Below are 16,058 nucleotides of genomic sequence, written 5' to 3' on the forward strand. Positions count from 1 at the left end.
GATCCTAAGCAAATATGTTATTATATAATGAATTCACACAACAGAACACATCATTCATAAGGCCTTATTTTGAGGGCCTAGTGTTACCCTAATACAATGGCCTGAAAATCCAGGTTTACGGGCCACAACAGGCCTGCAAGTCACATTACGCTGGCTTGCAAAGTCATATGTAATTCCTATTGGAATCCAGCCAGAGCGGTGATATCCAACATTTTGAATTTTTATTCACCTGCATTCAGAATGACTGCTGGGTTGGAAAGTCTAAGATATGAGACTACCTAAAACATCTAACCTGGAAAAACCCTTTCAGAAATGGGTGCAATAAGTAACAGATTGGATTAGTTTAGAAAATCGTATATTACTTATATTTGATTAGTATAAGATTAATTAAATCAATCAATCAATGTTCATGCAAAAACATAGATATTGAAACAAACAACCTGCAATAGAGCATGCTGGGAAATGTTATAAGGATGGGAATCGTTTTGGTGTAACACTGGTTATCAACTCTGGGGTTCTTTTACACCAATGAGTGTTATTTTAATATATATATATTTTATTATATTTTTATATATTTTTCACCCACAATCTGCAGTCAGAATGACTGCTATGGCAAAGGACTAGGCAAACAAGACTAAGTAATCCATCTAAACTGGAACAACTATCTCAGTGCAATAAGTCCGACACCTTACAGATTGGATTAATTTAGAAAATGTAAGTTATTTATCTTTGTATAGTAAAAAATGTATGAATGAAACAATGTGCATGCAGAAACATAGATATTAAAACTAACTATTGTAAAAATCTACCTAAAACAAAGCATTCTGGGAAGAATGATAATGAGGCCCCGCCCACGAGTTCACAACAACACCACACAAGGTTGATTCCACTGTGATTCAAATAACACATAATTTATACACTACATGTGTTGTCAATTTCAATTCCACTGGTGTTAACCCCACTAGAATCAACACTCAGATATACCACTGGTGTTAACCCCACTAGAATCAACACTCAGATATACCACTGGTGTTAACCCCACTAGAATCAACACTCAGATATACCACTGGTGTTAACCCCACTAGAATCAACACTCAGATATACCACTGGTGTTAACCCCACTAGAATCAACACTCAGATATACCACTGGTGTTAACCCCACTAGAATCAACACTCAGATATACCACTGGTGTTAACCCCACTAGAATCAACACTCAGATATACCACTGGTGTTAGAATCAACACCAGATATAACCCTGGTGTTAACCCCACTAGAATCAACACTCAGATATACCACTGGTGTTAACCCCACTAGAATCAACACTCAGATATACCACTGGTGTTAACCCCACTAGAATCAACACTCAGATATACCACTGGTGTTAACCCCACTAGAATCAACACTCAGATATACCACTGGTGTTAACCCCACTAGAATCAACACTCAGATATACCACTGGTGTTAACCCCACTAGAATCAACACTCAGATATACCACTGGTGTTAACCCCACTAGAATCAACATTCAGATATACCACTGGTGTTAACCCCACTAGAATCAACACTCAGATATACCACTGGTGTTAACCCCACTAGAATCAACACTCAGATATACCACTGGTGTTAACCCCACTAGAATCAACACTCAGATATACCACTGGTGTTAACCCCACTAGAATCAACACTCAGATATACCACTGGTGTTAACCCCACTAGAATCAACACTCAGATATACCACTGGTGTTAACCCCACTAGAATCAACACTCAGATATACCACTGGTGTTAACCCCACTAGAATCAACACTCAGATATACCACTGGTGTTAACCCCACTAGAATCAACACTCAGATATACCACTGGTGTTAACACCACTAGAATCAACACTCAGATATAACCCTGGTGTTAACCCCACTAGAATCAACACTCAGATATACCACTGGTGTTAACCCCACTAGAATCAACACTCAGATATACCACTGGTGTTAACCCCACTAGAATCAACACTCAGATATACCACTGGTGTTAACCCCACTAGAATCAACACTCAGATATACCACTGGTGTTAACCCCACTAGAATCAACACTCAGATATACCACTCACAACACTTTTTTTCATCTTAAAAGGGTTTAACAATTACACATTTGATGTGTGCTTTTGTGTGTGTGTGTATGCGTGTGTGTCCGTGTGTGTATGCACGTGTGCGTGTGTGTGCGTGTGTGTGTGTATGCGTGTGTGTGTGTGCATGTGGATAGGTTATGGACGGGGCTTCTCTAGAGTTCTTGGGAGTAGAGGACGCAACGTTCCATGGTACAGGTATGGGAATAATTATATGGTACAGGTATGGGAATAATTATATGGTACAGGTATGGGAATAATTATATGGTACAGGTATGGGAATAATTATATGGTACAGGTATGGGAATAATTATATGACATATTTATGTGTTCAAATCCCCCCAAATACATTCTACGTATTGAATATGATAATAATAATAATTATAGTTATTATTATTATTTACAGACTGTGATTTATATTTGAAATTTGCATTCAGTATTGTCACAACACATCATTTATAATATTTTGATAGAGATCTATTTCTATATTCAGAATCCTGATAGATATCTATTTCCATATTCAGAATCCTGATAGATATCTATTTCCATATTCAGAATCCTGATAGAGATCTATTTCCATATGCAGGCTCCTGATAGATATCTATTTCCATATTCAGAATCCTGATAGAGATCTATTTCCATATTCAGAATCCTGATAGAGATCTATTTCCATATTCAGAATCCTGATAGATATCTATTTCCATATTCAGAATCCTGATAGATATCTATTTCCATATTCAGAATCCTGATAGAGATCTATTTCCATATGCAGGCTCCTGATAGATATCTATTTCCATATTCAGAATCCTGATAGAGATCTATTTCCATATGCAGGCTCCTGATAGATATCTATTTCCATATTCAGAATCCTGATAGATATCTATTTCCATATTCAGAATCCTGATAGAGATCTATTTCCATATTCAGAATCCTGATAGATATCTATTTCCATATTCAGAATCCTGATAGATATCTATTTCCATATTCAGAATCCTGATAGAGATCTATTTCCATATTCAGAATCCTGATAGAGATCTATTTCCATATTCAGAATCCTGATAGAGATCTATTTCCATATTCAGAATCCTGATAGATATCTATTTCCGTATTCAGAATCCTGATAGATATCTATTTCCATATTCAGAATCCTGATAGATATCTATTTCCATATTCAGAATCCTGATAGATATCTATTTCCATATTCAGAATCTGATAGATATCTATTTCCGTATTCAGAATCCTGATAGATATCTATTTCCATATTCAGAATCCTGATAGATATCTATTTCCGTATTCAGAATCCTGATAGATATCTATTTCCATATTCAGAATCCTGATAGATATCTATTTCCGTATTCAGAATCCTGATAGATATCTATTTCCATATTCAGAATCCTGATAGAGATCTATTTCCATATTCAGAATCCTGATAGATATCTATTTCCATATTCAGAATCCTGATAGATATCTATTTCCATATTCAGAATCCTGATAGAGATCTATTTCCATATTCAGAATCCTGATAGAGATCTATTTCCATATGCAGGCTCCTGGACGCCGGCTAGACGGACTCACCTTGACAACCTGGACACAGTCTACTTCAGAAACATAGAGGTGAGGTAGTAGAGACCTTAACACAACACTCGCCAAGAGGTTTGCGATCTCTTGTCATAACGGCTAAGGTGATTGGTTGGTCAGGTGTCAGATGTACAAAAGCATTTGAAAGTGTGCTATATAAATAAAATCCATTATTATTACACTGAACAAAAATATATAAACACAACATGCAACAATTTCAAAGATTTACAATTCATATAAGGAAATCAGTTAATTGAAATAAATTCATTAAAATCTATGGATTTCACATGACTGGGAATAAAAATATGCATCTGTGTGTCACAGATAATAATATTTAAAAAAGGTAGGGGCGTGGTTCAGAAAACCAGTCAGTATCTGGCGTGGTTCAGAAAACCAGTCAGTATCTGGTGTGGTTCAGAAAACCAGTCAGTATCTGGTGTGGTTCAGAAACCAGTCAGTATCTGGTGTGGTTCAGAAAACCAGTCAGTATCTGGTGTGGTTCAGAAAACCAGTCAGTATCAGGTGTGGTTCAGAAAACCAGTCAGTATCTGGCGTGGTTCAGAAAACCAGTCAGTATCTGGTGTGGTTCAGAAAACCAGTCAGTATCTGGTGTGGTTCAGAAAACCAGTCAGTATCTGGTGTGGTTCAGAAAACCAGTCAGTATCTGGTGTGGTTCAGAAAACCAGTCAGTATCTGGTGTGGTTCAGAAAACCAATCAGTATCTGGTGTGGTTCAGAAAACCAGTCAGTATCTGGCGTGGTTCAGAAAACCAGTCAGTATCAGGTGTGGTTCAGAAAACCAGTCAGTATCTGGTGTGGTTCAGAAAACCAGTCAGTATCTGGTGTGGTTCAGAAAACCAGTCAGTATCTGGTGTGGTTCAGAAAACCAGTCAGTATCTGGCGTGGTTCAGAAAACCAGTCAGTATCTGGTGTGGTTCAGAAAACCAGTCAGTATCTGGTGTGGTTCAGAAAACCAGTCAGTATCTGGTGTGGTTCAGAAAACCAGTCAGTATCTGGTGTGGTTCAGAAAACCAGTCAGTATCTGGTGTGGTTCAGAAAACCAGTCAGTATCTGGTGTGGTTCAGAAAACCAGTCAGTATCTGGTGTGGTTCAGAAAACCAGTCAGTATCTGGCGTGGTTCAGAAAACCAGTCAGTATCTGGTGTGGTTCAGAAAACCAGTCAGTATCTGGCGTGGTTCAGAAAACCAGTCAGTATCTGGTGTGGTTCAGAAAACCAGGTTCAGAAAACCAGTCAGTATCTGGTGTGGTTCAGAAAACCAGTCAGTATCTGGTGTGGTTCAGAAAACCAGTCAGTATCTGGCGTGGTTCAGAAAACCAGTCAGTATCTGGTGTGGTTCAGAAAACCAGTCAGTATCTGGTGTGGTTCAGAAAACCAGTCAGTATCTGGTGTGGTTCAGAAAACCAGTCAGTATCTGGCGTTGTTCAGAAAACCAGTCAGTATCTGGCGTGGTTCAGAAAACCAGTCAGTATCTGGTGTGGATCAGAAAACCAGTCAGTATCTGGTGTGGTTCAGAAAACCAGTCAGTATCTGGTGTGACCACCATTAGCCTCATGCAGCACGACACATCTCCTTCACATAGAGTTGATCAGGCTGTTGATTGGAGTTGATCAGGCTATTGATTGGAGTTGATCAGGCTGTTGATTGGAGTTGATCAGGCTGTTGATTGGAGTTGATCAGGCTGTTGATTGTGGAATGTTGTCCCACTGCTCTTCAATGGCTGTGCGAATGTTGCTGGATATTGGACGAAATTGGAACACGCTGTTGTACACCTCGATCCGGAGCATCCCAAACATGCTCAATAGGTGACATGGCTGGTGATTATGCAGGCCATGGAAGAACTGGGACATTTTCACCTTCCAGGAATTGTGTACAGATCCTTGCGACATGGGACTGTGTATTGTCATGCTGAAACATGAGCAGATGAATGGCATAACAATGGGCCTTGGGATCTCGTCACGGTCACGGTATCATTCAAATTGTCATCAATGACACGCAATTGTCTCAGAAGGTGAAGGAGGTGAAGAAGCCGGATCTGGAGGTTCTGGGCTGGCGTGGTTACACGTGGTCTGCGGTTGTGAGGCCGGTTGGACGTACTGCCAAATTCTCTACAATTACGTTGGAGGCGGCTTATGGTAGAGAAATGAACATTAAATTATCTGGCAACAGCTCCGGTGGACATTCCTGCAGTCAGCATGGTGTTGTGTGACAAAACTGCACATTTTAGAGTGGCCTTTTATTGTCCCCAGCACAAGGCGCACATGTGTAATGATCATGCTGTTTAATCAGCTTGTTGATATGCCACACGTGTCAGGTAGATGGATTATCTTGGCAAAGGAGAAATGCTCACTAACAGGGATATAAAACACATTTGTGAGAAATAAGTTTTTAGTGTGCATATGGAACATTTCTGGGATCTTTAATTTCAGCTCATGAAACGTGGGACCAAAACTTTGTGTTTCATTTTTTTATGTTTTGTTATCAGGTCATGAATGTCTATAAGTTCACCTCCTTCCTGCCTGTGGGGTTTCTACTGAAAAACCTCAGACAGATCTCTATCATTAACTGTAAGGTAAACATGTTTATAATTTCTTTTACAAATAATGAAATACTTATTACTGAATAGTATTTACACTATTTATTATTATTGTTCCAGCCAAGCAATCTGATTGGTCAAAGGGGAATTACAGACGTAATGGTGTTGAAAAATTACCGAATCACTTTGTGATCAATAACAAACCAATGAAACAAATGTGTCTCTCCTCCAGGTGTATGTGATGCCGTGTCTGACCTCTCTCCTGTTGACCCAAATGGTGTACCTGGACCTGAGTGGTAACCTACTGACCGACCTGACCCTGACGGAATCTCTGTGTCACGGGATTGGGATCCTGAGGAATCTCAGAGTTATCAACGTCAGCGACAATGCCCTGAAGTCCATTTCCCTCATCAGCAAAGTGTGTGACTGTTGCACCCTATTCCCTATAACAAGGCACTTTTATTTATTTTATTTTAATTGACTGTCCACATGGCTCTGGTCAAAAGTAGTGCACTATATAGGGAATAGGGCTCTGGTCTAAAGTAGTGCACTATATAGGGAATAGGGCTCTGGTCTAAAGTAGTACACTATAAAGGGAATAGGGCCCTGGTCAAAAGTAGTGCACTATATAGGGAATAGGGCCCTGGTCAAAAGTAGTGCACTATATAGGGAATAGGGCTCTGGTCTAAAGTAGTACACTATAAAGGGAATAGGGCCCTGGTCAAAAGTAGTGCACTATATAGGGAATAGGGCTCTGGTCAAAAGTAGTGCACTATATAGGGAATAGGGCTCTGGTCAAAAGTAGTGCACTATATAGGGAATAGGGCTCTGGTCAAAGTAGTGCACTATATAGGGAATAGGGCTCTGGTCTATAGTAGTGCACTATATAGGGAATAGGGCTCTGGTCTAAAGTAGTGCACTATATAGGGAATAGGGCTCTGGTCTAAAGTAGTACACTATAAAGGGAATAGGGCCCTGGTCAAAAGTAGTGCACTATATAGGGAATAGGGCCCTGGTCAAAAGTAGTGCACTATATAGGGAATAGGGCTCTGGTCAAAAGTAGTGCACTTTATAGGGAATAGGGCTCTGGTCTAAAGTAGTGCACTATATAGGGAATAGGGCTCTGGTCAAAAGTAGTGCACTTTATAGGGAATAGGGCTCTGGTCTAAAGTAGTGCACTATATAGGGAATAGGGCCCTGGTCAAAAGTAGTGCACTATGTAGGGAATAGGGCTCTGGTCTAAAGTAGTGCACTACATAGGGAATAGGGCTCTGGTCTAAAGTAGTGCACTATATAGGGAATAGGGCCCTGGTCAAAAGTAGTGCACTATATAGGGAATAGGGCTCTGGTCAAAAGTAGTGCACTTTATAGGGAATAGGGCTCTGGTCTAAAGTAGTGCACTATATAGGGAATAGGGCCCTGGTCAAAAGTAGTGCACTTTATAGGGAATAGGGCTCTGGTCTAAAGTAGTGCACTATATAGGGAATAGGGCCCTGGTCAAAAGTAGTGCACTATGTAGGGAATAGGGCTCTGGTCTAAAGTAGTGCACTACATAGGGAATAGAGCTCTGGTCTAAAGTAGTGCACTATATAGGGAATAGGGTGCAACAACTCCCTCAACTCCCTGTCTCCCATTAGCCAACGGTGTACTGAGACTACATCCCAAATGGCACCCTACTCCCTACATAGTGAACTACTTTGAAGCACAGCCTAGGTAATGTAATTTGGTTAAGACTTCTAGTCAGGCGACACCTTTTTATATCAGCTTTGCAATTAACTTGTACTGCTTCTATCTCTCATGTTTGACATCGTATTGTTTTTAACCTCGAGTAGAGGACTGAAGAAAGCCCATTGATAACAATTAATAATCATTTACATTTTTGGGTCAAATAAACATCCTTCTGTTTTAAGTATTTCAATTTTCAGAGAAATGCTAAATAAGTACCAGGTCGAATTATTCCTAATAACACATATTTTCTCTTTTAATTTCAATTTTATTCATAATATATATATATATATTTTTGATTCCAAGAACACAGGATGAGATGTTACTATCCTTTGTGCAAGCACTTCCAAGAGTTAATGAACAGTGAGCGTGGTGGTGAAATTTGGGGAGGGCATCGTCAGTAGTGTACCTTTGGTTCCTAGGGTGTTTCGGCCTTTCACACTATACACACTCCCCAAAGGCGGCCAGCGACAGGGTGATCAATCCTACGCTTGCGTCCCCTTCCCAATTAGTCATAGGAGTTGCCTTGTTGTTCATAGCCAACATCCCATGGGACTATGCATGGCAGGGGTGTCCTCCTCCCTCAGTCAAGCATTGTTGACCGCATACCTCCTGGCCCTCTCACTTCGGGGCCCAGCTGGGGTCTTTCCTCTTCATCCAGAGCCACTGACTGCTGCCTTCTGCCGCCTCCGATACAGCTTTGATTGCCGAACGCTGGCTCTGGCCCTTAATTCCCAGGTCTCTAAGCAGTCTGGTTGTAGATGTTGCCATAAAACCTCTGCAGCCCACCTCCACTGGTCGGACTTCTGTGTTCCAGCCATGATGCCGTGCTTCGGCAGCTCGATCAGCATAGCGCAGATGTTTTCGCTCATAAGCCTCATCTACTGAGTCCTCCCAGGGTACTGTGAGCTCAATGATGAAAACCTTATTGAGCGAACGGGACCAGAGCACCATGTCAGGTCTTAGGGTGGTGGTTGCGATCTCCGGAGGAAACACAAGTTGCCGGCCAATGTCAGCTAGCATTTTTCAGTCGCGGGCCAAGCGCACATATTTTCTCTTTTAATTTCAATTTTATTAATAATAACACTAATTCTCTCTTTTAATTTCAAAATCACCCAGCTCGTCACCCGTCTGGACAAACTAGTCCACCTGGACATCAGTCAGAACGCCTACACCTCCATGCCTCCCACCTGCTCCTGGCCACAGATACTGACTCACCTCAACCTCTCGAGGGCTAAGCTACGGAGGGTCACCCCCTGTCTACCCTCGACCCTGGAGATCCTGGATCTGGGACATAACGACCTGACAGCCTTCCATAGTGTTGCTCTCCCGGCCCTGAGGGAGCTGCACCTCTCTGGGAACAAGTTGATGAGTCTGCCCCCTGGATGGTTGTTCCCTAGGTAGAGATAAAGATGTGCTCAACTCTTTAATTTTTTTATTTATTTAAAACAAATTGGGGGGGGTTGATCAGTTTTAATATAGCAGATAGAAGCTATAATCTATCAATGTAATTGTCTGCGTCATCTCCAATCCCCCATATATTTTTGGGAAATATGTACATAAATAATAGATTTTATTTCATAGCTACACTCTTATCTCAACTCTTCGCTCAACTCTTCTCATCTTGCATAAATAAATCAAGGCGATGAGCCCGTATGTATCAAGCATCTCAGAGTAACAGTGCGAGAGTGCAGATCTAGGATCAGGTTCCCGTGTCCATGTCATCTTATTAATCAGTTTGATCTATGCAAACTGATCCTGACGTGCTGACCGCTCGCGTAGCCTAATAAATGTACACACACGTGTTATTCAATAATTGCATCAACACTGATCGTGTGCGTCAACGAGCGTCTGCGTAGCCAGGTGCTAAAATTGAACTTGGTTTTATTTGTGACACTTGATGCGCGACAAGTCCCACATCTCCCATCTCCACATTGGTTTTTAGGAGTGTATATCCACGTGGGTGATTGAAAGACGGACTGAGGTCCACACTCCAGTCCAGTTGGTGGTGGTAAAGCACCTTCAAGTTGGTTGCCAACCGCCATATCAAGTCCACAGAAGAAGAAGACCGAAGGAGGAGAGATTACTAGAAACAAACTCGATTGACGGTTTTATCTGTGGATTAATTGTCGGAGTTGAGGACCTTGTGCATTTCAGGTAAAATAAACAACCCAATGTTTATATCCCTGGACAAATGACGCACGCGGACGCACACGGGCGAGCGGTCTGATCAGCATGTGAAGCATCTCTCCTATTCTGAGATGCTTTGTACGACCCAAGTCTTAGCTCAACTGTTATCCTAGTGCGTAAATAAATGAAAGGGCATTTAGTTGGAGTCAACAATCGAGAAAACGACATTTGTTTGTCCCCCCCCCTCCCCCCAGCCTGGAGGTCCTCCTGATCCAGAGCAACACTCTCAACATGTTTGGGCCCTTGGACCTCCGACTCTACAGGAGGCTCCGAGCACTGCAGGCCGGTCAGAACAGGTCTGTGGGTGCTCAAAAGTACTAGTGCCCTATGTAGGTAATAGGGTCCTGCCTTAGATTTTTTTGTTGATTAGTCTCTATCGATTCTAAAAAATCAATGATCCCTGCAGGTCATAATTCCCATCCTTACTTCTTCTTCTTCTTCTTCTTCTTCTTCTTCTTCTTCTTCAGGTTTGTGTGTTCCTGTGAGTTTGTCAACTTCATGGTCTGGAGGTGGGGTGGAGCAGTAGAGGGCAGTGTTGAGCTAACAGACAGATGGGATAACTACCTTTGTGACTCACCGCTGCCCCTGCAGGTCATTTAAATATTTACTATATTTACTATTATTTATCACTATTAGTACCATTTTTACATTTTTATTATTATCGTTACCTATTTTATTCTTATTCTCTTCACTGCACACTTATTTGTACGTTTATCTTGTTTTTTTACTGAATACCTTTTCTATTTTTATCATCAAATATACTGTGAGGAGAGTTTGCATTTCTCAGTACTGTGTATACTTCGCTATATCCTGTGTAGGGTTGCAAAAATCGTGTAACTTTCAGAAAAAGTCCCAGGTTTTCCAGAAATCCCGGGCTTGAAGATATCCGGAATCAGGTTGGAATAAGCAGGAAATCTGGGAATCCTCAGAATTGTGGGAATGTACCCGGATTTTTGCAAACCTAATCCCGTGCATTTAATAAATACTATTTTATTTACAGGGCCAGAGGGTAGACCGCGTCCAGCTCTCACTGTTTCAATGCCACCGCATCCTCCTCGTGTCCTCACTCTGCGGCTGCATGCTCGCTTCCGGAATCCTGTTTGTAATTCTGCTCTGGAAGATCCACGCGGTGTGGTACGTGAGGATGATGTGGGCGTGGCTTAAAGCCAAACGGAATTCCGGGAACCAGAAGCGCCGGGATGCCGCAGGGAATGCCTACCTCCTCTGCTATGATGCGTTCGTGTCGTACAGCGAGCAAGACGCAGAGTGGGTCGAAGAATTCCTGGTTCCAGAGCTGGAGGATTCCCAGCCTCCACTCTCCCTCTGCCTCCACAAGAGAGACTTCCTGCCAGGTTGATTGATTTAATCCATGACTTATTCCCCAAGGTTCTTCCCACTCTTCTTACCTAGCTTAGCTAGCTTGTTCATGTTTTCATCCCTTGCTTTTATATTTGTTTGGTTTTGTTGAACCGTCTCGTTAGGATTCTTTGACAGGAGGTTTAAATTGAATGCATTTTGTTTATTTTATTTCTTTGTTTCTTTAGGCCACTGGATCATCGACAACATTATCCATGCAATGGAACGCAGCCGACGCACCCTCTTCGTCCTGTCGGAACACTTCGTCCACTCTGAGTGGTGCCGGTACGGTTCATTCTGCCCTGTCTCACTACTACGCAGAATGGACGGTTAAAGTATTTCAGCTGCTCAACACTCATTCATTAAGAACAACATTTAAGCATAATTTCAGGCTCATGCTTGAATCAATCAATCAAATGTATTTATAAAGCCCTTCTTACATCAGCTGATGTCACAAAGTGCTATACAGAAACCCAGCCTAAAATCACAAACAGATAGTGGAATTAATAGTGGAGCTCAGAGTGGAGCTCAGAGTGGAGCTTCAAATAAAAAAAATTGTTTTAACCTTTATTTAACCAGGCAAGTCAGTTAAGAACAAACTCTTATTTTCAATGACAGCTTAGTAACAGTGTGTTAACTGCCTGTTCAGGGGCAGAATGACAGATTTGTACCTTGTCAGCTCGGGGTTTTGAACTCACAACCTTCCGGTTACTAGTCCAACGCTCTAACCACTAGGCTACCCCGCCGCCCCGTAGTGGAGTTAATAGTGGAGCTTAGAGTGGAGTTCAGAGGGAGTTCAGAGTGGAGTTCAGAGTGGAGTTAATAGAGGAGTTAATAGTGGAGTTAATAGTGTAGCTCAAAGTGGAGTTAATAGTGTAGCTCAAAGTGGAGTTAATAGAGGAGTTATTAGTGGAGTTAATAGTGGAGTTAATAGTGGAGTTCAGAGTGGAGCTATTAGTGGAGTTCAGTGTGGAGCTCAGAGTGGAGCTCAGAGTGGAGAATCAAAGTGGAGTTAACAGCAAAGTTCAGAGTGCATCTCAGAGTGGAGTTAATATTGGAGCTCAAAGTGGAGCTCAGAGTGGAGTTATTAGTGGAGCTCATTGTGGAGCTCGTAGTGGTGCTCATAGTGGAGTTAATAGTGGAGCTCAGAGTGGAGTTTATAGTGGAGCTCAGAGTGGAGTTAATAGTGGAGCTCAGAGTGGAGCTTAGAGTGGAGCTCATAGTGGAGTTAATAGTGGAGCTCAGAGTGGAGTTAACAGTGGAGCTCAGAGTGGAGCTTAGAGTGGAGTTAATAGTGGAGCTCAGAGTGGAACTCAGAGTGGAGTTAATAGTGGAGCTCATAGTGGAGTTAATAGTGGAGTTAATAGTGGAGCTCAGAGTGGAGCTCAGAGTGGAGTTCAGAGTGGAGTTCAGAGTGGAGCTCAGAGTGGAGCTCAGAGTGGAGCTCAGAGTGGAGTTAATAGTGGAGTTAATAGTGGAGTTAATAGTGGAGCTCAGAGTGGAGTTAATAGTGGAGCTCAGAGTGGAGTTAATAGTGGAGTTAATAGTGGAGTTCAGAGTGGAGTTAAGAGTGGAGCTCAGAGTGGAGTTAATAGTGGAGTTAATAGTGGAGCTCAGAGTGGAGCTATTAGTGGAGTTCAGAGTGGAGCTCAGAGTGGAGTTAATAGTGGAGTTAATAGTGAAGCTCAGAGTGGAGTTAATAGTGGAGTTAATAGTGGAGTTAATAGTGGAGTTAATAGTGGAGTTAAGAGTGGAGCTCAGAGTGGAGCTAATAGTGGAGCTCAGAGTGGAGTTAAGAGTGGAGTCAAGAGTGGAGCTCAGAGTGGAGTTCAGAGTGGAGTTAATAGTGGAGTTAAGAGTGGAGCTCAGAGTGGAGCTCAGAGTGGAGTTAAGAGTGGAGTCAAGAGTGGAGCTCAGAGTGGAGCTCAGCGTGGAGTTCAGAGTGGAGCTCAGAGTGGAGTTAATAGTGGAGCCCAGAGTGGAGTTAATAGTGGAGTTAATAATGAAGTTCATAGTGGAGTTCAGAGTGGAGTTAATAGTGGAGCTCAGAGTGGAGTTAATAGTGGAGCTCAGAGTGGAGTTAATAGTGGAGCTCAGAGTGGAGTTAATAGTGGAGCTCAGAGTGGAGTTAATAGTGGAGCTCAGAGTGGAGTTAATAGTGGAGCTCAGAGTGGAGTTAATAGTGGAGCTCAGTGGAGTTAATAGTTTTAACACAATAATATTGTTGTTCCAGGTATGAGTTGGACTTTTCCCACTTCCGTCTGTTTGACGGGGACTCAGAGGCGGCCGTCCTGGTGCTTCTGGAACCCATCTCCAAGGTAGAGAGGAGCTGCACCTCAAATGGCACCCTATTCCCTATATAGAGCACTACTTTAGACCAGGGCCCTATAGAACCCTATTCCCTATATAGAGCACTACTTTAGAGCAGGGCCCTTAGGGAGACCCATAGATCTCTGGTCAAAAGTAGTGCACTAAATAGGGAATAGGGTGTCATTTGGGAGACAACCATTGTGTTAACTCATCCCATCTTCAAGGATGATCTAATGTGTGTATCTGTGTGTGTGTGTGTGTCTCTCTCTGTGTGCGTTTGTGTGTATCAACATGGTGTGTGTTTATGTGTGAACATCCCAAGGACGACGTTCCCAAACGCTTCTGCAAGCTCCGCAAGTTGATGAGCTCCCGTACCTACCTGGAGTGGCCGCAGGAGGACGAGAGGAGGGCAGAATTCTGGAGCAACCTCCGTCTGGCCGTGAGGGGCGGAGATGAGCTGTGATCCAACCGGGTTCCGGGAAGTCTGGAATATTCTCAGAATGATTCTCTTTTCTGCCGACAGTAAAGATTGATTGGTTGGTTGATGAGTTGGTTAAATGTGTGGTTGGTTGGGTTGTTTGGGTGGGTTGATTAATTGATTGATGGGCTGGTTAATTTATTAGTTGGGTGGGTTGGTTAATTGATAGGCTGGGTAGTGGTTTGGTTATTTAATTGGCTGGGTGGGTTAACTGATTGGCTGGGTGGGTAGAGGGTTGGTTAACTGATTGGTTGGGTGGGTGGGTAGTGGTTTGGTTATTTAATTGGCTGGGTGGGTAGAGGGTTGGTTAACTGATTGGTTGGGTGGGTGGGTAGTGGTTGGTTATTTGATTGGCTGGGTGGGTGGGTAGAGGGTTGGTTAACTGATTGGTTGGGTGGGTGGGTGGGTAGAGGGTTGGTTAACTGATTGGCTGGGTGGGTAGAGGGTTGGTTAACTGATTGGTTGGGTGGGTGGGTAGTGGTTTGGTTATTTAATTGGCTGGGTGGGTAGAGGGTTGGTTAACTGATTGGTTGGGTGGGTGGGTAGAGGGTTGGTTAACTGATTGGTTGGGTGGGTGGGTAGAGGGTTGGTTAACTGATTGGCTGGGTGGGTAGAGGGTTGGTTAACTGATTGGTTGGCTGGGTGGGTGGGTGGGTAGAGGGTTGGTTAACTGATTGGTTGGCTGGGTGGCTGATGGGTAGAGGGGTTAACTGATTGGGTGGGTGGGTTGGGTTGCTTATCCTTATTCTGGAAGTCTGTTTGGAATAATAATTGTAATTGTTTTGACTTTATTTCACCAAGTTGTCCTTTATTTGACCAAGTTGTTCCGTTCAGACATTTATTTGACCAAGTTGTTCCGTTAATATTCTGTTAATTCATACCCAAATATTGTTTTTTGAGTCATTCTATACTCATAGACAAAACACTTGGAAAATCCCATCTCAAACAGACCGTTTAAACAAATGCTTGCAATTTCCTCATTGAGTATGATGTCAGCAGTCTAGAGGAGGCTAAACTGGCCAATCAGTGATCTACTTGCATGAATATTTTAATTATTATGATGAATATTTTTTTTTCAACCTTTAATTAACAAGGGAAGTAAGTTAAGAACAGATTCTTATTTACATTGACGGCCTTATGACCGGTATAAGCACCAGGCAAACAACAGAAAAGCTGCTTTTTAACAGTTAATAAAAACACATTGGAAGGAAAACTATTTCACTCATATTTCATGAATGGAGTGGACGATACGGTTTGATACCGTTCCTTTCAGACTGACAAGCCAACAGGTGTAGTAGACCTTACTGTGAAATGCTGACTGACAAGCCCTTAACCAACAGGTGTAGACCTTACTGTGAAATGCTGATTTACCAGCCCTTAACCAACAGGTGTAGTAGACCTTACTGTGAAATGCTGACTGACCTCAACCAACAGTGCAGGTTATGGGGTTAGTTAAAAAGGTTATGGTAAGGTGAAGGGGTTAGTTAAAAAGGTGATGGTTAGGTGAAGAGGTTAGTTAAAAGGGTTAAGGTTATGGTTAGGTGAAGGGGTTAGTTAAAAGGGTTAAGGTTAGGGTTAGGTGAAGGGGTTAGTTAAAAGGGTTAAGGTTAGGTGAAGGGGTTAGTTAAAAAGGTTAAGGTTAGGTGAAGGGGTTAGTTAAAAGGGTTAAGGTTAGGTGAAGGGGTTAGTTAAAGGGTTATGGTTAGGTGAAGGGGTTAGTTAAAAGGGTTAAGGTTATGGTTAGGTGAAGG

At 42.3% G+C, this 16,058-nt stretch overlaps 1 protein-coding gene across 1 annotated transcript in view; it reads left to right on the forward strand.

The window, feature by feature from the left end:
• Positions 1-14,518, forward strand: part of tlr2 (toll-like receptor 2) — a 30,647-nt gene extending 16,129 nt beyond the window's left edge. The window contains exons 6-16 of the mRNA XM_042298531.1: positions 2,254-2,314; positions 3,663-3,730; positions 6,198-6,284; positions 6,481-6,666; positions 9,093-9,373; positions 10,358-10,459; positions 10,631-10,754; positions 11,164-11,515; positions 11,708-11,804; positions 13,753-13,837; positions 14,152-14,518. Of these exons, the coding sequence (XP_042154465.1) occupies positions 2,254-2,314; positions 3,663-3,730; positions 6,198-6,284; positions 6,481-6,666; positions 9,093-9,373; positions 10,358-10,459; positions 10,631-10,754; positions 11,164-11,515; positions 11,708-11,804; positions 13,753-13,837; positions 14,152-14,292 (1,584 nt within the window). The 3' untranslated portion in view covers positions 14,293-14,518. The remainder of the gene's footprint in view (positions 1-2,253; positions 2,315-3,662; positions 3,731-6,197; positions 6,285-6,480; positions 6,667-9,092; positions 9,374-10,357; positions 10,460-10,630; positions 10,755-11,163; positions 11,516-11,707; positions 11,805-13,752; positions 13,838-14,151) is intronic.
• The last annotated feature ends 1,540 nt before the right edge of the window (positions 14,519-16,058 follow it).

This window comes from Oncorhynchus tshawytscha, linkage group LG15, assembly GCF_018296145.1.
Source record: "Oncorhynchus tshawytscha isolate Ot180627B linkage group LG15, Otsh_v2.0, whole genome shotgun sequence".
NCBI classification, from domain to species: domain Eukaryota; kingdom Metazoa; phylum Chordata; class Actinopteri; order Salmoniformes; family Salmonidae; genus Oncorhynchus; species Oncorhynchus tshawytscha.